This window comes from Erinaceus europaeus, chromosome 9, assembly GCF_950295315.1.
Source record: "Erinaceus europaeus chromosome 9, mEriEur2.1, whole genome shotgun sequence".
NCBI lineage: Eukaryota > Metazoa > Chordata > Mammalia > Eulipotyphla > Erinaceidae > Erinaceus > Erinaceus europaeus.
In genome coordinates, this window is record NC_080170.1 from 119,062,335 (window position 1) to 119,084,092 (window position 21,758).

A 21,758-nucleotide genomic window follows, 5' to 3' on the forward strand; every position below is an offset into this window, starting at 1 on the left:
GGTGCTTTTTCTGGGGAGTGACAGGGGTAGTAGCTGAGCCCCCTGTGCTAAGAGACTGAACGCAATGCCCACCATTTAGGATGTTCTGTTTGTCATGCTGGGCTCACGTGTGCAAGGCAGGTGCTCTGCTGCTGAGCCACTTCCTGATACCACCCTGTCACCCCCCCCCCCCAGTCTTGACATGTCAAAGCTTGGTCTCTCAAACACAGGTTCTCTGTGGAATTCAAACAGCCTGTGAACATCGACTGACGCAAAACACAGAAACCTACCAAAAGAACAGGCATTTATTAACACTGAGAGATCTGCTGTTGATCTGAGTGACATTCGTACGGCTCTGACACACACCTCCCGCTGGCCACCGGCCCTCACGCTGCCGGCCCCGACGCACCTCAGACAGCAGCCGGACACAGGTGGAAGGAAGCCAGGCCCTTCCGCCCTGCTTGCTCTGTGATCTGACTCTGCTCACACACGCTTGCCTTTCCCGCCTGAGGTTGTCAGAGATCCTGAGGTGTCACCTCCACCTGAGGTGTTTCCCGAGGAAACGGACTCCCGGGAGGCAGGGTCCTGAACTGGTGGCCTGCGAAGACCCGACTCCCTCGTGCCTCCCATCAGGTATCAGGGGCTGAGGCTGCAATGTCCCTGCAGAGTCTCACGATGGCGTCCTCCTGGCTGCTGGGCTCAGCCCCCGCGGCCTCCAAGACCATCCGCACATGGGTCAGCAGCGAGTCTGGCCGGTGGGCCCCCAGCCAGACGTCCTTAATGTACAGGGACAGCAGGAACGCAGCGGCGGCTGTTAGGGGTGGGTGACAGGGGTTAGGAGTCAGTGGCCAGATGGAGGAGGCCACACACAGGGCCATGGCCACTCTCCCCCTCACAGCCTCGTCCATTCATTCCCTCATCTGAACTTTTCCTAAGCCCCCAAGTGCCAAGCACACTCACCGTGGGTGGACTTGTCTGTTTCTGCATGGTGTGCACAGATGTGTGTAGACACACAGTTTGCAAAAGAACATCTGTATACACCTGTAGTTTAAGGCTTACAAATTTGGGGGTGGTGGTGGTGCCGTACCCGGTTGAGCACACACGTTTTCGTGTGCAAGGATATGGGTTCAAGCCCCACCCCGGTCTTCCTAAGTGGTGAAGCAGTGCTGCAGGTGTCTCTTTCTCTCTCCCTCTCTCCCCGCAACCTCCCATTCCTTCTCAATTTCTCTGGCCTATCAAAATATAAGGTAGAAAAATAAATAAATAAGGCCACCGGGAAGAAGCAGTGGACTTTTGATATGCGGGTGCTGAGCCCCAGGGATAGCCCTGATGGCCATAAAAATAAAATGAACACATAAATAAAAAGAGCTATTGACGGGAGAGACCAGAGCACTGCGGTCTCAGGCATGCAAGCTCTATGCTCTAACTGTGACATTCCTGGTCCTCACATCAAAGCTCTAGCTGGGCTGAAACCTCCTTCATTTGAGCAAAGTGCACGGGAAGCCACTGCTCAGGAGACTGTCCCTTGTGCACCCCTAACCCCATCCCCAGAGGTGAAGGAGGACATCCCTACCCCTGCCCCCACGCCGCCCTTTCCCCTTGGGTCCCCACAGCTAAGTGTCGATCCCCAGAGGAGGGTCACAAGGACAGACAGACCCCAGAGGAAGGAGGTGGAGGTGGGAAGGGTCAGTGCTGGCCCTGCACCGGCTTACCTTGCTCAGCTTCCTCCTTCCCGTCGTCCGTGGCGGTGAGGCAGAGGGTCTCCATGGCGGGGTGCAGGGGGCTGCGCGGGGGACTCCTGGCGGCCAGCAGCTGCAGCATGACACTGCTGAACAGCCCGGCCAGGCCCTGGGGCTCCACCAGCTCCCGGGCGCCACAGAGCTGGCTGTAGAGGCGGAAAAGGCCGCCGTGCACGGCGGGGTCCCCCAACAGCTCGGCTGCCACCTCGGGGCGTGGCAGGACGTGCGCCCGCAGCCAGGTCAACAGCCGTGCCATCTCCACCCTGCTGGGTGCGCTCTCGGAGGCCGAGCGCAGCAGCCAGCTGCCCACCGGGACCACGGCCGCCGGTGCGGGGTTGTCTGAGCCCGGGAGCACGGGCGCCCAGTGGGTCACGATGGAGCGCAGCAGGTCCCTGCACGTCTCCAGGGTGGCTGCTGGCAGCTCCGCGGGGGCCGTCTGCTCCGAGTCCCTGGGCCGCCTTCCCTGGGCCCGGGCGCCCTTGGTGCGGGTGGGCAGGCCGGCCTTGCTCTTGTCCTTGAGCATTTCTGTTGGGAACAGAGAGGGCTCAGGCGGGGAGACCGGCACCCCGCCTGCCCCCTGCACACAGCCTTAGGGTGGGGGTTGCTAAGGACAAGCCCCAGTACCACAGGACAGCACTATGGACAGCACCAGGGTGGCTTCATAGATGGTGGAGCCGTGCTGGTGTGTCTCTCTCTCCTCATCTAAAACACTGGGAGGGCAGGGGAGACAGCTTCATGCTTCTGCACCAAGACTCTCCTGCCTGAGGCTTTGAGGCCCCAGGTTCAATCCCCAACACCACCATCAGCCAGAGCTGAGCAGGGATCTGGTTTATGTATCTTTCTCTGATTAAAATAAATAAAACATATACATGAAGAAATAAAACTATGGAAAAGTTGGTCCAGGGGGTCATGCAACAACAGCACAGTGCCACACTAGATAAAAAGATGCCTGGGGGTGGCGCACCCGGTTGGGCGCACACAGTTACCATGCACAAGGACCCAGGGCTAAGCCCCCGACCCCCACTTGTGGGGTAGCGGGGTGGGAGGTGGGGGTGGAGCTCCTGAGTGGTGAAGCAGGGCTGCAGGCGTCTCTCTGTCTCTCCCTTCTCAGTTTCTTTCTGCCCCATCAAATTAAATTAAAAAAAAAAAACTCTTAAAAACTGAAATAAATACAGATAAAATAAGGCTAAAACTGTGTTAGCAAGCACATCCCAACGAGATAATCTCAAGACGTCAGCTTGATGCCTACTTAACACCTAAGCCAGCATCTGGTGGGCCCTGTAGCCAGTAACGCTGCCTGCAGACTGCTCAGAACACGAACGGGCCACCGTGCAGAGGCCTTCAGGACACAAAGGCCCCTGGGCTAGGTGATCGGATGTGGAGGGGGGAGAACCAGCAATCGAGATGCTGAATCAACTCCTCGGGAACCCGGAATTCTTGATGGATTGTAAATTCTTAAAAAAATATTTATTTATTCCCTTTTTGCTGCCCTTGTTGTTTTATTGTTGTAGTTATTATTGTTGTCGTCGTTGTTGGATAGGACAGAGAGAAATGGAGAGAGGAGTGGAAGACAGAGAGTGGGAGAGAAAGACAGACAGACACCTGCAGACCTGCTTCACCGCCTGTGAAGTGACTCCCCTGCAGGTGGGGGGCTGGGGGCTCGAACCGGGATCCTTCCACCGGTCCCTGCACTGATGGATTGTAAATTCTGCCATTAAAAGGTTCTGGCCTAACTTAAGGGGGTGCTTCATTGTTCATCTTCCTCCCTTGGGGGGTGGGTGGGTTCCCGTTGAGCAGAGACACCCCTGGCCTCTCTTAAAGCACATAACTTCTGTCTCTCTGAGTCAATCTTAGGGATACTGTGCCATCTTGCCATGATAGGACTCCAATGAAAAGATTAAATTATTATTATTAATAAGAATGGCATCTGGAAGAAGTGGTGAGCAGGGCGGGGGAGGATTTGGGGCCGGCACTCACTCTGAAGCTCCCTGGTCGGGTGTCTCTCCACGACGTCTCTCAGGGCTTCCTGAAGCCTGCTGTCCCTCTCGGTGAGGCTCCATTTGTGCAGGAGGACCAGGATGTCGGCAGTGGACAGCACGGCCTGGTTCACTGTCAGGCGCCCCAAGTTCCTGAAGGCCCGCAGGACGGACGCCCTGTACCTCAGCACCGAGTCCAGTGCTCTGAAGAAGCTGGTCAGCTGGGTGGGGGCCAGAGTGGGCCTAGGGGGTGGAGGGGAGGAGGATCAGGGGTCACACACTGAGCCACGGACCCAGGGGTCTCCCTCGATTGCTGCTGTGGCGTGTGCACCCAACTCGGCTGAGGGAAGGCCAGTCACCGCAGGGGAGGCGGAAGAGGGGGGCTGAGTCTGAGCCCCACCGGGAGGCACAGGGCCACCGGCTCCTTCTCTTCTCATGAGACCCCACCCCAACTTGGGTGAAACTGGGGTTATGTCACCCCCACCATCACAGCCAGAACTGACCACGGTCACTCAGGGAATGCAGACAACCCTCAGGATTCTGGGGGACTTAACATTCAGTGTCAAGGGCTGGGGAGACATAGTGATTATACAAAAAGACTTTCGGGACTTGGGTGGTAGCGCAGTGAGTTAAGCGCACTTGGTGCAAAGACTGGAGTAAGGATCCTAGTTCGAGCCCCCGGCTCCCCACCTGCAGGAGAGTCACCTCCCAGGCAGTGAAGTAGGTCTGTAGGTATCTGTCTTTCTCTCCCCCTCTCTGTCTTCCCCTCCTCTTTCCATTTCTCTCTGTCCTATTTAACAATGATGATATCAATAACAACAACTACTACAATGAAAAACAAGGGAAAATAAAAATAATAATAAAAAAAAGACTTTCAAGCCTGAGGCTCTGCGGTCCCAGGTTCAATCCCCAGCACCATCAGCCAGAGTTTAGAGGGGCTTTGGTCTCTTGAGATCTTTCTCATTACGATAAAAGAAAATATATACCAAAACACGACATCATCAACAGCTCTGAGTGACATTAAATGACGGCCACTATCCTCAAACAGGAATCAGTTCTCAAGGACCAGTGTCTTTTTCAACACGCCCTCCCTCTGTCTGTCCCCCTCCCCCCTAGTAAAAATGAAGGGACTTGTCTAGTGCTGGCTGCACACTCTAGCCTGGGACGTCCTGCAACCGATCCCCTGCTCTTCATCAAGGGCAGTGAAGCAGGTCTGCAGGAGTCTGTTTCTCTCCCTATCTTCCCCTGCCCTCTCCAATTTCTCTCTGTCCTATCATATGAAGGGGAAAAAAAAAAAAAAAGAAAAGAAAAAGGCTGCCGGGTGGGGTGAATTCGCCCTGGAGGCGAAGAGCCCCAGCGATAACCCTGGTAGCGATGAATAAAAGCCCCGCTCGGGGCCGGTGGTGGCACACCCAGCCAAGCACGCGCACTTTACAGCGTGAGAGGGATCGTGTTTGGGACCCCACTCCCCACCCACAGCAGGGAAGCGTCACGATCGGCGAAGGAGGGCTGCAGGTGTCTTTCTCTATCTCCATCTTTAATTTTCCCTCCCCTCTCAATTTCTCTGTCCTAGCCAATAAAAACAGAAAGGGGGGAGGAGAAAAAAAAACAAAAGATGGATTCGTAGTGCAGACACAAAAGATCCAGAGATCCCCGCTCTGAAGCCGGGGTGTGGGTGGCAGCAGAGCCCAGGCCGGGCAGGTGTGAGTAACTCTCACTCTGAGACTGCAGCCGCTTTGTGACAAGCCTCGTGGCTCCAGTGAGCAGCCCTGTTCCCGCATCGGAACTCGGGGCATGCCCGGTGCTGTCCTGGAAGGTCACAGAACCTGTGGGCTCAGCTTTCCCAAAGCGACCAAGAGCCTTCCCCAAGGCTCCAGAGGAAGCCACGACAGTATTCAAGCAGACTCGTGGCCTAGGGAGCAAGTCTGTGGGCTCAGAAAGACAGGCAAGTCCGGGGTACCTAACAGTCCCAGGCTGTGGTTGTGTGGAGAAGACGTTTCTTCCACGAAACGTCACTCTACGTGCCTGGGTCCAAGGTGTCAGGCGGGTGCTTGTTTCCAGAGGCCTCAGTCTCTCAGGGGCCTCTCGGAGTTGAGGCAGGAAGGGGGAAACAGCTAGTGGGGGTGTTCTGCCTCTAGCCTCACCCCAGCAGCTCCGGGGTCCACCCGTGGAGTCGTGAACTAGAGGTGACCCCCACAAGTGGCTGGCACAGACGGCCACTCGGGGTCATGCCCGGGGCCAGGCTTACCGCAGGTGCCTGGCCAGCGCCAGGAGGACGTAGAGGAACTCGTCCACCACGTGCAGGGCCAGAAGCTTCGGGGGCTCCTGGGATCCCAGCCCTTGGGGGGGCTGGCCGCCCGCCTCCACGTCCTTGTCGCCCAGGTTGGTCACCCACAGCGTGTGCAGCAGGGAGATGACACTGGACAGCAGCGGCGTCTCCAGGAACCTGCGACCGAGCAGGGAGCATGCTGACTCTCGTCACTTTCTCCTGTGGGCCGTGCCGGGGGGGGGGGGGGGGAAGGGGAGGCTCTCCCCACACCAATAACTCCCTGCCCGTCACTCCACACAGCACCGCAGACACGGGACGCCCCGCCTCCCTAAGCAGAAAACCATCACAGCAGCCTGAGCCCACAGGCAACAGGTGACAGATGACAGGACGACGGCCCAGAGGATGGAGTCATTCCCTGCCGGTGAGAGGCCCTGGGTTCGAGCTCAGACACTGCAAGTGGTGGGGGTGCTGTACCTCTCCCTCTCCCTCTCATTAACCAGCTAGGGAATTAACTAGCTGGCTAACTAGCTAAACTTCTGGGGGTGATAAATGACAAACTCTGGGGCAGACAGTGGTGCACCCGGCTAAGTGTGCACAGTTCTAAGGGCAGGGACCCTCACAACGATCTGGGTTCGAGCTCCCGGCTCCCCCACCCGTAGGGGGATGCTTCACAGGAGGTGAAGCAGGTCTGCAGGTGTCTTTCTCTCTCACTATCTTCCCCTCCTCTCTCAACTTCTCTCTGTCCTATCCAGTAAAATGGAAAAAGTGACTGCTAGGAGCAGTGGATTCGTAGTGCTGGCACTGAGCCTCAGTGAGACACAAAAACCCCAAGACAAACCCTGGCATGTGCCCCTGGTGGACAGATGGAACCTTCCTGAAACTGGAGGCCTCTGTCCCCGTGTTTAAAAGGACTATGGTCACTGTTCTCAGAGTAGTGTGGCTGTCCCCAGGGTACGTGTGGCCTCGGGACGTGGCTTCGGCCAGCCCGGTTCTACACTCACTTGCTCTCCAGGACGTGCAAGACCCACGTCAGCAGGCTGTGGTCCCTGAGGATCTCGTAGGCAGACTTGGGGTCCTGTGCCGCGTTCTGCAGGGTTTCCAGAATCCCATTCTGCAAGGCCCCAGGGAAGAAAGTTAGGTGTGAGTGGCGGGAGGCACCTGGCTGACTGCACAGCTGCACTCACACCGGAGCCCCAGGCCGAGTCTGTGATAGTGGGGGCCGTGAAGGTATGCCCCCTCAAGTGAAAGTGACAGAGGAATCAGTCCTTGCTGAGTGAGGAAGGGGATCCCCACTCATGCAAATCTGACACAAAGAATCCACCAGTGAGGCTACAGTCCAACACAGTTCAGGAGAACAGGGAATGTCCGTCATGGACTTTTCGGAGCCTGTGTCCCCTCAGTTTTATCTGGAAAGAAAAAAATTTAAAAAGGAGGGGGTGGCAGTGGGGGTGGGGTAGGGGTGGGCAGTGGTGCACCAGGTTGAGCACACACAGGACCAGGGTTCAGGCCGCTAGTCTCTCCATCCCCTGTCAGTTTTTCTCTGTCCTATCCAATAGGAGAGAAAGAAAAAGAGGAAAGGGAAAACGGCCTCCAGGAGCAGTGGATCCAAGGTGCAGGCTGCTCTGGGTAGAGACGCGGCCCAATACCAAAGGTACCCCTTTCTCTGGGAACCAGATTCCCCCCTGCCCCAGCTCTGTGGGGCGATCTGTCCCAAGGCCCCACTCTCACTTCTATGGATCTCTGGGGGCCGGGATCCATACAGACTGGACGTCGACTCGACGTCCCGAGGGGACGCACGCCCTCTGGGCCGCCTACCTGGGCAGCCTCGCCGCACAGCGGACTGTGGAAGAAGGACAGGATGATGGTGAAGACCCCGCGCCGGGCGTACAGCTCGTAGCAGTGCTTGTCCCGCAGGCCCTGCCGCAGGACCCCAAGTATCCACTCCCGCTCGGCTTCTTGCTACAGGCGGGCAGAAGGGGAGGCTCCCTTTAAGCCTGGGCCTCGACTCTGACTGCTTTGTTCCCCTCCCCCCAGCCCCCCCCCCCCCCCACTGTCCTACTGTTATTTTCAGAGCCCAGCCCAGCGACCCCCACCGCCGTCCCTCCCTGCCGAGGACAAGAGTCGCGCTCTCAGGGTGGGTCTGGTTTGCTGTGTTGGCTCACGCGGCTGCTCTCTGAAAGTGTGTTTGATGTCTGACCCCATGACATGCGCAGAGGGAAGTGCTGGCAGAACTCTTGTGAGTCTCAGTTTCAAAGCCATCTGCAATGGCTCAAGTCCCATGACGAGGAGAACAAAAACAAACCGATGGGGCTGTATCAGACTGAGATGTTTCCGCACGGCCAAAGGCACCACCGCCCCAAAGACAGAGCCTCCTTCAGGAACAGGAGATCTTGACATGCTACACGCTGGGCAGAGGCTAATACCCAGAATACACAAACAGCTCACCAAACAGGGCCAGGCGGTGGCGCACCTGGTTAAGCATTCACATCATGTGTGCAAGGACCCAGGTTCAAGCCCCTGGTCCCCACCTGCAGGGAAAAGCTTCACAAGTGGTGGAGCAGGGTTGTAGGAGTCTCTGTATCTTTCCCTCTCTATCTCCTTCTCTCCCTCTCAATTTCTCTCTGTCTCCATTCAATAACAGATAAATAAATGTTTAAAAAAAAAAAAAAGAGCTCACCAATCTCAGCAACAACAAAAAATTAACCACCCTCTTAAAAAAACGGGGAGAAGCAGATATTCACCAGATGCGAGGCCTTAAGGGCCAACAGACATATGGGAAAAAAGAAAAAAAAAAAAAAGAAAGACACTCAAAGTCTCTGATTATCAGAAATGGAAGTCAAGACAACATTGAGATACCAAAAACAAAAACATCAATAATAATAATGTTGAGGGCCGGGCAGTAGCACAGCAGGTTAAGAGCACAAAGCGCAGGGACCGGTGTAAGGTTGGACACCCCAGCTCCCCACCTGCGGGGGGGGGGGGGGTGTCGCTTCACAAGCGGCGAAGCAGGTCTGCAGGTGTCTGTCTTTCTCTCCCCCTGTCTTCCCCTCCTCTCTCCATTTCTCTCTGTCCTGTCCAACAATAACAGCAATGGCAACGATAACAGTAACAACAATAAGGGCAACAAAATGAGGAAAATGGCTGGCCTCCAGGAGCAGTGGACTTGTAGTGCAGGCACTGAGCCCCAGCAAGAACCCAGGAGGCAAACAATAATGGTAATAACGATGATGATAGTGATGCTGTTTAGCCCAGGGAGCCAACACAAGGACGCTGTGAAGCAGACTGCAGAGCATCTCGGGAGGAAGCGCTTCCACAGACGGACTCTGTGTCCCCTCCCTCCCGGCCTGCGCAGCCCTGCTGGTGTGCAGCTGACTGACTCGGTGGGGAGGCCGCCGGAGGGACGGCGAGGGGCAGTGACGCAGGTCCCCGGGCTGTGGGCCCCTCACCTCGAAGTCGGAGCTGTAGAAGAACTGGTAGAAGCCGGGGATTTTGTTCATGTTCAGGTACTCGTGCGACAGCAGGAACCTGTTGATCTTCAGGTACATGTGCTCCTCTGAGGACGAGGCAGACACGGGGGTGACAATGGGCACCGGCGCGACATCCCGCCAGTGGGGGCTTGGGAGAGGGGGTCAGATACCGATCCCCTTGTCTGTGGAGCTTTCAAGTCTGTGGACAGGTTATTACTGGGCTGGCGGGAAAGTCATGACACATTTTGGCCCAGAAAAACAAAGAGATAATACGTCATGACTTTTCCAACAGCCCAACAGCTCCCGAGAGTCAGAATGAATGGAGATGCCTTAGTTCTGTCGTGTGCTGACTCTTCTGTGGTTCAGAATCACCTTCCGACGTGGGGTCCTTCAGAAATGCCCCCCGACCCCTGCAGAAGCTCTGACGAGAACGGGCAGAGTGGGACTCGGCCATATGTAAGACACCACGCCCACGTCCAGCAAGCTCCTCTGCCCCGTCCCTTGGCCTCTGTGCACCCATCCCACCTCCCCGGCTCCCTCAGGTCAGATGGGAACAGCACTGACCGGACTGGAGGCCAAGAACAAAACCCTCGTGGCCCTCGCTGTCTATTTTCTCAAAATGGCTTTTTCCCTTCAAGTCTGCAAATGGCTAACTTGACCTCACTTGCTTCGGCCTCCCACGCCCACTAGCTGACCGGAGCTGCGTGCGCCTCTCTCCGGCCCCTTGCACACGCGCTGCTCTGCGCCTCCCTCTGCGTGGATTTTCGTCGGGATTCCACCTCTCAGGGACTCAGAGGTGCATGCACCCAGGCCGACACCCTTTCTGGAGGCTGTCACCAGCAGGGGCCTGACGCTGCTTGGACCCTTCTCCTGTGTGTGTGTGTGTGTGTGTGTGTGTGTGTGTGTGTGTGTGTGTGTGTGAGAGAGAGAGATCCAGCCTGATTCCGTCAGGGGTACCTGGTTTCAAGATCTGCAGGGCTGCCTTAGCGATGAAGAGAGCAAGGGTGAAGGTGAGCCTCATGTTCTGGGTTCGGATCCCGTTCCGGACGACATCCAACAGGTAAAGCAGCTTCAAGGAAAGGGTGACAAGGACACAGGTGAGCGTTTTCAGAGTATCTGGGACCAGCCCAAAGCGGCCCTGTCCCCGCCCCCCACCATCCCAGGGGTTCCCAAAGAGTGTGCGAGTGTGCAGGTAACAGCCGCCTGGACCACTAGGGTAGACCAACGCAAGAAGAGGTGGTGAGGCGGGACATTTCTCCACCTCCCGGGGGTGAGGGCGCCAGGGCTGGCCTCCAGCATCACCCCCAGGAGGGTGCTGGCCCGTGTGAGGGTCTGTCCAAGGTCTCTGAGCAACATGCCCCCCTTCCCCCCGGGAGTCCATGGTCCAGAGCCCTACCTGGGGCTGCTCTCGGAAGCGAGCGCCCTCCACGTGGGAGTAGTAGGCGCCCAGCACGGAGTAGGCCGCGGCTCGCATCTGGGGGTCGTAGCTGCTGAGAGCAGCCACTGTCAGGCCCAGAGCGTTGGAGTCTAAGAACTTTCGACAGTCCACCACGAATTCTGTGGGAAGTGAAACAGGAGCCTCACTCACACACACTGATTCCATGGCGCTTCAGCAACACCGCAAACCCAATTTCCTTTGGCATTTCTACCTCACTTGTGAAGAGACTCCCCTGCAGGTGGGGAGCCGGGGATTCAAACCGGGATCCTTACGCCGGTCCTTGAGCTTTGTGTCATGTGCGCTAAACCGGCTGCGCTACCGCCCGACCCCCAACCCTTGTGCTTTCTAAGATGAGCACTCAACTATGTACACAACCACCCGGCCCTCCCAACTACAATATTTTACTGTAGACCCAATAAATCAATAAATCTCTCTTAAATAAAAAAAAAGAATCAGGAAAACATGATGGGCAAAGACATACACCCAGACTTAAAAAAAGAGTATGGTTCTGTTTGGTTTTGGTGCCAGGACTAAGCCCAGCCCCCCCAGCTTCGAACACATACTCTCTACCTCAGATCAATAGCTGCTACTATGGTAGAAATCTCTAAAAAGAAACAGTGAGGACGCAGCTGAAGACACTCCATCGGGGCTTAAGAACCTAATTGTGCGATGACAAGAACCTCAGGACTGTCCCCTTCTCCTGCCCTCCCTCCCCCGGGCCAGTTACCTGGCCTGGTCAGCTCGCTGAAGAGGTGGAGGAGGAAGCAGGGGTCGTAAAGGTCGTCGAGCTTGGTGCTGCCGTCTTTGAATATGGGGTCCTTGGAGTCCTGAAACAGCACAGAACAAACACAAGTGGGGCTCGGCCTCTCCAAAGGCACATGTCCACACGTGTCACATCTACAGCCAAGTGTTAACAGTTAGGAGTGATAAAAAAAGATTTAAAAAAAAAAAGCTTTTGGGGGCTTGTGGGGGGCAGCTGGTTAAGTGCATATGTCACCACGCGCAAGAACCTGAGTTCAACGCCCCACCCGTCCTCACCTGCGGGGGTGGGGAGGAGATTCACTAATGGTGAAGTAAGCACTGTCGATGTCTCTATTCTCTCTCTCTCTCTGTTTCTGTCTCCCCCTTCCATTTCTCTCTGACCTTTCAAATAAAAAGTTTGCTTTAAAAAAAAAAAAAGCGCTTCTGTGACACGTCCTCCTGGTCCGCGGGATGGGGGTGGGGTCTCTGAGGTTTGCTTTCCCAGGAGCGTTTGTTATAAACGAGCAGGCACCAGCACTGGCAGGGGTGCTAGGAGGGTTTCTACCAAGACACTGGTGCTGGCACTTGACGTGGCACCAAGCTGAGGAAGGCCCAGATGGAAGCCCTGGAAGCAGGACAGCACAGCGTCCCCCCACCCCTGGTCTCCTGGGCCCCGCACCTCGGGGGGCAGCAGCCTCCGGCTCTGGGGGAAGTGCAGGACGGTCCTCAGCATCCGGTCGCGGTCCAGCAGGCGGAGGATGTCCCCGACACTCGGCTCCTGCCACAGCGACTTGCCCAGGCTGCGGCACGTCTTGTGGTGCTCCACAGCCGCCGGGCCCCACAGCAGCACCCTGGGGCCCAGAGGGGAGGGCAGGGCATGCGGGTCACCGGGTGCCCAGGACTGACCCACGACCAGGTGACCACGGCCCTCAGGGGTGCAGGAGCCGAGCAGGGGGCACACGTGTCACCATTCTGAGCGCCTGCACTCCCTCCCAGGGCTTCCCTTTCTTTCTTTCTTTATTGCTGCTATTCTTTTTTTTAAAACTAGGGCACAGCTCAGCTCTGACATATGGTGGTGCTGGGGATTGTACCTTAAAGCCTCAGGCATAAAAAGCTTTTTGTATCTCCCCAGTCCTTCCCTTCTCTTCCTTTCTTCCTCTCTCTCTCTCTCCCTCTCCCTCCCTCTCTGCCTCCAGGGTTATCACTGGGATTCTTTGAATCCACTGCTCCTGCAGACATTTTTTTTTTAAATCTTTGGACACGACAGAGAGAAACTGAGAGGGGAGGGGAAGACAGACACAGAGAAAGGTAGACAGCTGCAGGCCTGCTTCACCGCTTGTGAAGCAAGCCCCCTGCAGGTCAGGAGCCAGGGGCTTGAGCTGGGATCCCTGCTCTTTGTACTATCTGCATTTATCCCAGTGCGCCACTGCCTGGCCCATCTCTTTCTCTCTTCACTAGAGCCCTAGAGTTCAACTCTGATTTATGGAGGTGCTGGGGACTGAACCTGGGACCTCAAAGTCTCAGGTATGAGTCTTTTTGCATCACCTTCGTGCTATCTCCCTAGTTCCCAATCTTCAATCTTCTTTTCACATTTACTTTGGAGAGACTTTGAGGGGAGGAGGTGAGACTGAAAGAGAGGGAGAAGGAGACACCCGCAGACTGGCTTCACCGCTTTTGAAGTGTTTCCCCTGCAGGTTGGGGGGCCAGGGGACTGAACCCAGATCCTTACGCACTATGATGTGAGCTCAACCAGGTGCACCACCACCTGGCCCCTTCTTCAAACACCTTTATGCTGGGGAGGAAGCACAGCGGCAACCAGCTCTGGCCGAAGCGGTGCTGAGGCTCAAATCGGGGGTGAGGGTTAAACGTGAGTCCTGAGCTCTTCCGGCTCGCCGTGCCCTCTGGCCCTCGGCCTTATGCAGTGAGAAGTGTGGGGGAGGGCAGGGTGACCGTGTAGGAAGCACCCACAGAAAGCACAGGACAAGCACCAGGAAGTATTCGAAGCCTGTCATGTGTCACCTCACTTCCTCTGCCCGGGGCTCGACGTGGGTACTGTTGTCATCACCCCCAAGACTAGACCTTCAGGGACCATTTACTCAGTCCTTACCTATGGTCACTGTCCTTCCTTTACAGACCAGGCAGAGGATTCTGACTTCTGCCCAGCTGTTCCCTCAGCCGGTCACCAACAGGCAGAATCCTCAGGTGGCCACGAGCAGACCACACAGCTGCCCGCTGTCCCACCCACGACACCACACCCAGCCTGCACCCCACCTGTGACACGGAACTCCCCACTGTCCACCTCTGCTGCTGGGGGACTGTCCCCCGGTAGCCCAGCCCTGGTGGTGGCTTCTCCTCTGCCCATAAAAATGTCTGTTGGCTCTCTGCTGCCCCCTGGAGGGAGACTGAAGCCCAGCACGTCTGGTCCTCGTGGCCCAAGCTGTCTGCCCTGCCCACGCGGCCCACGCTCAGATGCCCCTTGGCTGCTCGACTGTGCCCAGTGCTCCCCTCTGGGGTGGCGGGCACCCACCTGAAGTCGATGAGGCTCAGCCTGTTCTGTTCATAAGCGCGGAGGAGGAGGAGAATCTTCTGGTCTGGACGGCAGAGGAGGGTCGGTCAGTTTAGGTGAACCTTGCCCCCAGTACATTTCCTGCCCCCCACCCCCATCACATCGCCAGGCTGCCACGATCCACCTGGTCACACCAGGGTCACGAGTTCTCGGTCACACTCACCCAGGACGCTGAGGGAGGCGCCGTAGGCCCCAAGGAGCACTGCAAAGTGGCTGCTCTCACAGACTGAGGGGCACGTCCTCACCACTGCTGCCATCAACTCCACCAGCGCCTCTGGGGGGGGGGGGGGAATGTGTGAGGGCCAGCACGTGGGAGAAAAACAAGCAAGGCGGCACTTTTGGGGACACCAGGAAGCGCGCAACAGCCGTCTCTGGCCAGCCTGGACTTGGGGCATGCCGGGTAGCCTCCCCACAAACGGGTTTTAAGAAGTTTAAGGGTCTGAGCCCCTATTCTCCACCTGCAAGGGTTGGGGGCAGGGAGCTTCATGAGCAGTGAAGCAGGGCTGCCGGTGACCCTGTCTTTTTTTCTCCCCTCTCAATTTCTTTCTGTCTTGCCCAACCAAAAAAGAAAAGAAAAAAAAAAATCCACCAGGAGTGCTGGCTTTGTTGTACAGGCACTGAGCCTGAACAATAACCCTGGTATTAAATAAATAAAGAAAAAGAAGCCAGCAGCTGAAGAAATAGCTTAACTGGCAGGACACTGGACTTTCATGCCTGAGGTTCCTGGTTCGAACCCTGGCATGTATATATATCAGATTAGTACTTTAAGGGAAGGGATAGATAGCATAATGGTTATGCAAAGAGACTCTTCTGCCTGAGGTTCTAAAGTCCCAGGTTCAATCCCCCCATACCACCATAAGCTGGAGCTGAGGAGTGTTCTGGTAAAAAAAAAAAAAAAAAAATGAGGACCAGAGTAGTAGTTTAGTTCATCTCTCCTCTTTCTTTTTTTAAATATTTATTTATTTTCCCTTTTGTTGCCCTTGTTGTTTTATTGTTGTAGTTATTATTATTGTTGTTATTGATGTCATTGTTGTTAGATAGGACAGAGAGAAATGGAGAGAGGAGGGGAAGACAGAGAGGTGGTGAGAAAGAGAGACACCTGCAGACCTGCTTCACCGCCTGTGAAGCGACTCCCCTGCAGGTGGGGAGCCGGGGGCTTGAACCGGGATCCTTACTCTGGACCTTTTGCTTGGCGCCACCTGTGCTTAACCCGCTGCTCTACCACTCAACTCCCCTTGTCTCTCCTCTTTGCCTCATAAAACTCTCTCATGTTGGGAGTCGGGCAGTAGTACAGTGGGTTAAGTGCACGTGGCACAAAGTACAAGGACCAGTGGAAGGATCCCGGTTCAAGCCCCCGGCTCCCCACCTGCAGGGGAGTCACTTCACAGACAGTGAAGCAGGTCTGCAGGTGTCTGTCTTTCTCTCCCCTTCTCTGTCTTCCCCTCCTCTCTCCATTTCTCTCTCCTATCCAACAACGACTACAACAATAAAACAAGGGCAACAAAAGGGAATAATAATAAAAAAACTCTCATGTTTAAGAGGTGGTGGTGCACCTTATTGAGTGTGCATGTTACCATGCACAAGGACCTGGGTTCAAGCCCCTGGTCCCCACCTGCGGGGGTGGGGAAGCTTTACTAGTGGTGAAGCAGGGCTGTGGGTGTCTGTCTCTCTCTACTTCTCTCTTCCCTCTCAATTTCAGTCTCTGTCAAAAATAAAAATAAAATAAAGTTTGATTTAAAAAAAAGTTAAATTAAAACCAAATCCATCTTTATGATCTTTTTTCCCAAGGTTTTGATGAGGCTGATTTCTCTCCATTACCCCCACCCCCGCAAATGCGAAGCCACTGAAGATTTTACAAGGGTTAAGTGGTGGTACATCTGGTAGAATGCACGTTACAATGCTCAAAGACTCAGGTTCAAGTCCCTGGCCCCCACTTGCAAGGGGGAAGCTTCACAAGTGGTGAAGCAGTGCTGTGGGTGCTTTTCTCCTCTTTCTCTTCCCTATTTCTCACCCTCGATTAAAAAAAAGGATTATGGCTGCTGGGAGTGGTAGAAGAACCAAAGGGATTTTTTTTTTTTTTTTTTTACAATCTAAGTTACTCTCTCCGTGATCACTTCCACGTCTACCCTGCCTGAACAGAAGTGTGGGTGCAGGCCTTGTGACTTGTCCTCCAGCTCAATCCAGAAATGGGGGGTTGCCACAGACCAGTTGGGTGGGGGTGAGGGGGGGAATTTCTAATGGTTTGGGGTTTTTAATTTTGTGCCCAAACAGAGGTCGCTTCGAGAGGGCAGGCTCTCCTAACTCCCCTCGCTCCCCGATTCTGGTGCCTGCGTGCGACAGGAGACTGAGCCCCCCAACATGGTCCTGGGTGGCCAGGACGGGCTTTGCCGGTGGTGGCAGAAGCAGAGGAAACATTTCCTGAGCTGGACCCTGATGGAAGCCAAACACTCTAACAAGTGTTCGGGGAGAGCTTCCTTCCACTGGAAGCGTCAGTGGCTGGGCAGGGAGGGTGAGGCGTCACCTCTGACTTGGTCGTCGGGGTCCCCCTCTTGGTCGGAGGCCAGCAGCGTGGGCAGGAACAGAGAATGCTGCGTGAGCATCACGTGGACCGTGGGCAGCGGGAGCAGCTTCGAGCGTGTGGTGCTTTCTGGGACATACAGGCGCTGGATGGCGGCGTGCAGGGCCTGCAGGAAGGCATGGTCCCGGTACCGAAACCTGGGAGGTTGGAAAGCTTTTGTCAACAACAGACTAGCCCTCCTCCGGCCCCTTTCCTGGCATTTTGTTAAGGAACGTTGCAGCCTGGTGAGGAGCTGAGGATCTGGCCGTGAGCACACAGACAGACGCGCGTCTGCACTTGGGTTCTGCTGCCGCCACTCGCTCTGCCCTGCCACACGCTTACTCTGTGTCACGCGGCCAGCTGGCTGTCCACCTGACACAGGACACACGTCAGAAACAAGACAGGGATACAGCAGATGTGAACGTGGCCACGTGAACTTCCTGTTCAGGTGAAATGCCGGGAGGCAGACACTGAATAAAAGGTGACGTGACTCTGGCCTCCCTAGCCAAGTTGGCCTCCGTTCCCCCCTCCCTCTCTCTTTCTCTCTAGTTACTCAAAAACTCCCTTCAAATGGTCCCCTCAGGGCCCACTGAAAAAATAAAAGCATAGGGGGGAACAGTGATTTTATCAATCTGAGAATAATGACTTAGCACGTGACAGACTTCCTAGAAATATTAATGAGCAAAAGACCCAGAGAAGTTACCACTGTCATTCACAGGTGTGACCCACCTTCACTTTTCTTTCTTTTCTCCTTTCTTTCTTTTTAAATATTTGATTATGTATTAACAAGGGAGAGAGAACCAGGGCATCAATCTAGTACTTGCAGTTCCAGGGATTGAACCCAGGACCTCAGGTTTCTTGGGCCTGTCCTCTACTGCTCGCCACCCCACCCCTGCCAACATCTTTGTGGGTGAAGTGTTTTCTGTTTCAAGCTGATGAGTCATCATCAGGGGAATGGAAACTACAGGTGCCACGAGAAAGCGATTCCTGTCCACCCGTTGGCCAAAGCAGAGGGAGGCTGAGCAGATCACGTGCTGGTGAGGGGTGAGGGCACACAAGCTCTCACACCCGGCTGCCAGGCAGAAAACCCAGCTGAACTGAAGCTGTGCCCACACTGAGCAGCACAATAGAGCCGCCCTGTGTCCTTGGTCCACATCATTCGATGTTTTCAAGAGGGGGAGTAAAAGGGAGAGAGAGGAAAGAGATAGGGAGAGACATCAGAGCCCTGCTCTACCACCCACGGTGCTCCTCCCTTGGTGCTGTCCATGGAACACTCGTGTGGTTCTGGGAACCCATTCTCGGGCCACCTCCATGGCAAACTATGGGCTTCAGCCAGTAAGTCATCTTCCCAGGCTCCCCGAATACTGGCTTTGCTGTTCATTTTTAAAAGGCTGATTTCTCTCAGCATAGCTGGAAGCATACTGCACGTCAACAGGCAAGTGATCCAAGCTTGCCAACATCACACACCTTGTATCTCTCTGTCTTCTCTCTCTCTCTCTTTTTTTTTTTGTTTCTAGAGTTATCACTGGGCTCCGTGCCTGCACCACAATTCCACTCTTCCTAGAGGCCATTTTTCCCCATTTTGTTGCTGTTATTGTTGGGTAGGACAGAGAGAAATGGAGAGAGGAGGGGAAAACAGAGAGGGGGAGAGAAAGATAGACACCTGCAGACCTGCTTCACCACTTGTGAACCCCCCCCCCCCCCGCAGGTGGAGAGCTGGGGGGTCGAACTGGGATCCTTATGCCAGTCCTTGCACTTTGCACCATATGTGCTTAACCTGCTGCACTACCGCCTGGGCCCCCTCTGTCTCTTTTAAAAAGATTTTATTTATTCATTTGTTGGATAGGTAGAAACTGAGAAGGCGAGATGGAGTGAGAGACAGACATCTACAGAAATGCTTCACTTCACCACTGGTGACATTCCTCTCACTGCAGGTGGGGAGCAGGGGCATGAACTTGGGTCCTTAGACATGGTAACAACTGCACTCAACCAAGTGCGTCAACACCCGGCCCTACCTTCTATCTCTGAAGTGGGCACCCCAGCAGCAGCCTGAGTGCGCTGTGCTAAGTGCAAACTGCACACCGTCTCTGCAGCATCAGAGACCTTCACACCTTGACTGGATTCCACCTGGCAAAGACAGGCCACTTACTTGAGTCCAGCCTTCACCAACTTCTGCCAGTCATCAGGGTCCACCTCCTTCAGTGAAGTCTATGAACAAAGTCATGAGAATTAGGGAGGGCACGTGTCAGCTGGTTTAAAACACGTCGAGGGAATGAAACAGAAAGCCAGAGAATGCCTGGAAATGGTTATATTAGACAATCCACAAAAACACCCAGTTGCTTCTGGCTTCAAGTTTTTGTTTGTTTCATTATTTCCAAAGGGGGAGGACCTGTCCTTTCTTCAAATGCCCAGGATTAGCCAACATGTGAAAGGGAATTCCCTAATGTCCAGTTTTCCCTTCCTTGTTCCTATCTGCACCCATGGACAGAGAACATGGGTGACTGTTGAAAGATGTCCTGGGAAAGCCTTTGCTCCTTGCGAGAGGTCAGGTGAGTCCCTGGTCGTTGGGGACACCTGCGGCTCTGCGTCACTGCTTATGAAGTTTCCCTCCTGTGGGTGGGAACCAGGGGCTTGAACCCTGGTGCTTGGGCTTGGCAATGTGTACGCTGAACTGGCAGCACCACTTCTGGGCCCCCAATTTATTTTCATTTGAAGAAAAACCGCAAAGGTGTGCGGTGAAATCAGGGACACAGGGAGAAGTAAATAACCCGGATTGAAAATTCAACTAACCACAAAACAAAAACAAAAACAAAAACAAAAACCCTCAGGTCTACAAAAACACAAAATAAAGTCGGCCCAGAGTAGTGAAGCCCCAATGAGGAGGCAGGAGAGGAGGAGAAGGAAAATAAACTTAAGATCCTCTCATATGCAAGGATGAAAAAGTAAAACAAACAAACAAACAAAAACAAAAAGCAAGCAAGTCAAATGTAACAATATATAAAACCGGCAGCAACACTAGCAATATATAGTCATGGTCAGATTGGCTTTGTCCCAGCAATGAAGACCTGGTCTGACATTCAACAATCAATACAGAGGCAGGCTGGGGAGATAGCACAATGGTTATGTGACCAGACTCCCAAGCCCGAGGCACTGAGGGTTCCAGGTGGAGAGGAGAGGAGAGGAGAGGAGAGGAGAGGAGAGGAGAGGAGAGGAGAGGAGAGGAGAGATCAATATAGGAGTGGGGCAGTGGTGCACCTGGTTGAACACACACACTGCAGTGTGCAAGGACCCGAGTTCAAGCCCCTGGACCCCACCTGCAGGGGGAAAGCTTCATGAGTGGTAGAGCAGTACAGCAGGTGTCTCTGTCTCCCTCTAGCTCCCTCAGATTCCTGATTCTGTCTCTGCCCAATAAATAAATAAAATACTAAAAAAAAGAGAATCAGGGAGTCGGGCTGTATCGCAGCAGGTTAATCGCAGGTGGCGCAAAGCACAAGGACCAGCATAAGGATCCCAGTTCGAACCCCGGCTCCCCACCTGCAGGGGAGTCGCTTCACAGGCGGTGAAGCAGGTCTGCAGGTGTCTATCTTTCTCTCCTCCTCTCTGTCTTCCCCTCCTCTCTCCATTTCTCTGTCCTATCCAACAACGACGACAACAATAATAAGTACAACAATAAAACAACAAGGGCGACAAAAGGGAATAAATATAAAAAAAAAAAAAGAGAGAGAATCATATAATTTACTGAGACACAAGCAAAACATACTGTAATAAAAAAAATTCTATAACATAGCTCGAAAGTAACCAAAGAAAGACACCCGAGGCCAGTGGAGGGCAGGGAGTTAGGCTTATTTGACGTGAACAGGCTAACAGGCCGACTCCCGCCAGACCTGCACACCTTGTCCCCGCGGCAGCAGCTTTGATCAGTTTCAAACTGGATGAGGCGCCAGCTGATCGGTTAGACGCCATGTCCGGCAAGGCGCTGACTATAAAGGCTGGCGACCAGCAGAGCTCGCCACTCAGATGCTGGAGTGTAGAAGTGGGCGTCCACTAGGAGTCGAGAGGTTTTCCATTTCAATAAAAAAAAAAAAAAAAAAAAAAAAAAAACCACAAAGTGGCCGGCGGCTCGTGTTCCTGACGGCTCGTGTTCCTGGCGCACGGCAGCACATCTACACCAGGGCTGACGCCCCACCTCCAGCCGCCATGGTCTCCCAAATGTGGGCCTTGTCATTTCCCTCAAGTTTCTTTCTTTCTTTTTAATATTTATTTATTTATTCCCTTCTTTTGCCCTTGTTCTTTTTATTGACATCGTTGTTGGCTAGGACAGAGAGAAATGGAGAGAGGAGGGGAAGACAGAGAGGGGGGAGAGAAAGACAGACACCTGCAGACCTGCTTCACTGCCTGTGAAGCGACTCCCCTGCAGGTGGGGAGCCGGGGGCTTGAACCGGGATCCTTATGCCGGTCCTTGCGCTTTACGCCATGTGCGCTTAACCTGCTGCGCTACCATCCAACTCCCTGCCCTCAAATTTCTCTCTGCAGCCTGGCTGCAATGCTTCCTTAAAGCTCAGTCTTTCCACCTCTCTTCCCCTGGGGTGTTCAGCCAGCGACTCCAGGGAAAGACAAAAACCTACCACCAGCTCAGTGAATCTCTGCAGCATCTGCTTCTCCAGGTCCCGGGCACTGTCCTGGTCACTGTGCTGGCTGTTGCTGAAAGACGCGACCAGCCACTTCACGCAGGATGCCAGCAGCGTCTCTCTCCAGGCCTGCAGCTGCTCAGCCGACTCACCCAGGGCCGAGGTGACAGAGTCAGCCACCACCCAACTGAAGCAGGGGACAGAAGTCACGGGGTGAGTGTGGTGCCTGACACCCTCGCCCATCATGACGATGCCCCACATGGGACGGATGCCATCTTGGGTCCTGCTCCCTGTGCCCACCCACCCACACACGGGACTCAGGGCTCCTCCTTGCCCGACTCGCATCAAAGGTGAGACCGAAATCGTATGGTGAGGGCAACGAGGACCAGCAGACTCTG

At 54.6% G+C, this 21,758-nt stretch overlaps 1 protein-coding gene across 2 annotated transcripts in view; it reads right to left on the reverse strand.

Annotated features, from left to right (window-relative positions):
- Nucleotides 1–266: 266 nt before the first annotated feature.
- URB1 (URB1 ribosome biogenesis homolog) overlaps nt 267–21,758 on the reverse strand; it is a 66,202-nt gene continuing 44,710 nt past the window's right edge. For both annotated transcript variants that reach the window (XM_060198596.1, XM_060198597.1), the window contains 16 exons: nt 21,358–21,547; nt 18,882–18,940; nt 16,697–16,890; nt 14,339–14,449; nt 14,137–14,200; nt 12,289–12,460; nt 11,596–11,695; nt 10,827–10,987; nt 10,388–10,499; nt 9,410–9,516; nt 7,779–7,922; nt 6,965–7,074; nt 5,943–6,140; nt 3,696–3,937; nt 1,692–2,243; nt 267–790 (listed from right to left, as the gene is read on the reverse strand). In XM_060198596.1, the coding sequence (XP_060054579.1) occupies nt 609–790; nt 1,692–2,243; nt 3,696–3,937; nt 5,943–6,140; nt 6,965–7,074; nt 7,779–7,922; nt 9,410–9,516; nt 10,388–10,499; nt 10,827–10,987; nt 11,596–11,695; nt 12,289–12,460; nt 14,137–14,200; nt 14,339–14,449; nt 16,697–16,890; nt 18,882–18,940; nt 21,358–21,547 (2,698 nt within the window). In that variant the 3' untranslated portion in view covers nt 267–608. The remainder of the gene's footprint in view (nt 791–1,691; nt 2,244–3,695; nt 3,938–5,942; nt 6,141–6,964; nt 7,075–7,778; nt 7,923–9,409; nt 9,517–10,387; nt 10,500–10,826; nt 10,988–11,595; nt 11,696–12,288; nt 12,461–14,136; nt 14,201–14,338; nt 14,450–16,696; nt 16,891–18,881; nt 18,941–21,357; nt 21,548–21,758) is intronic.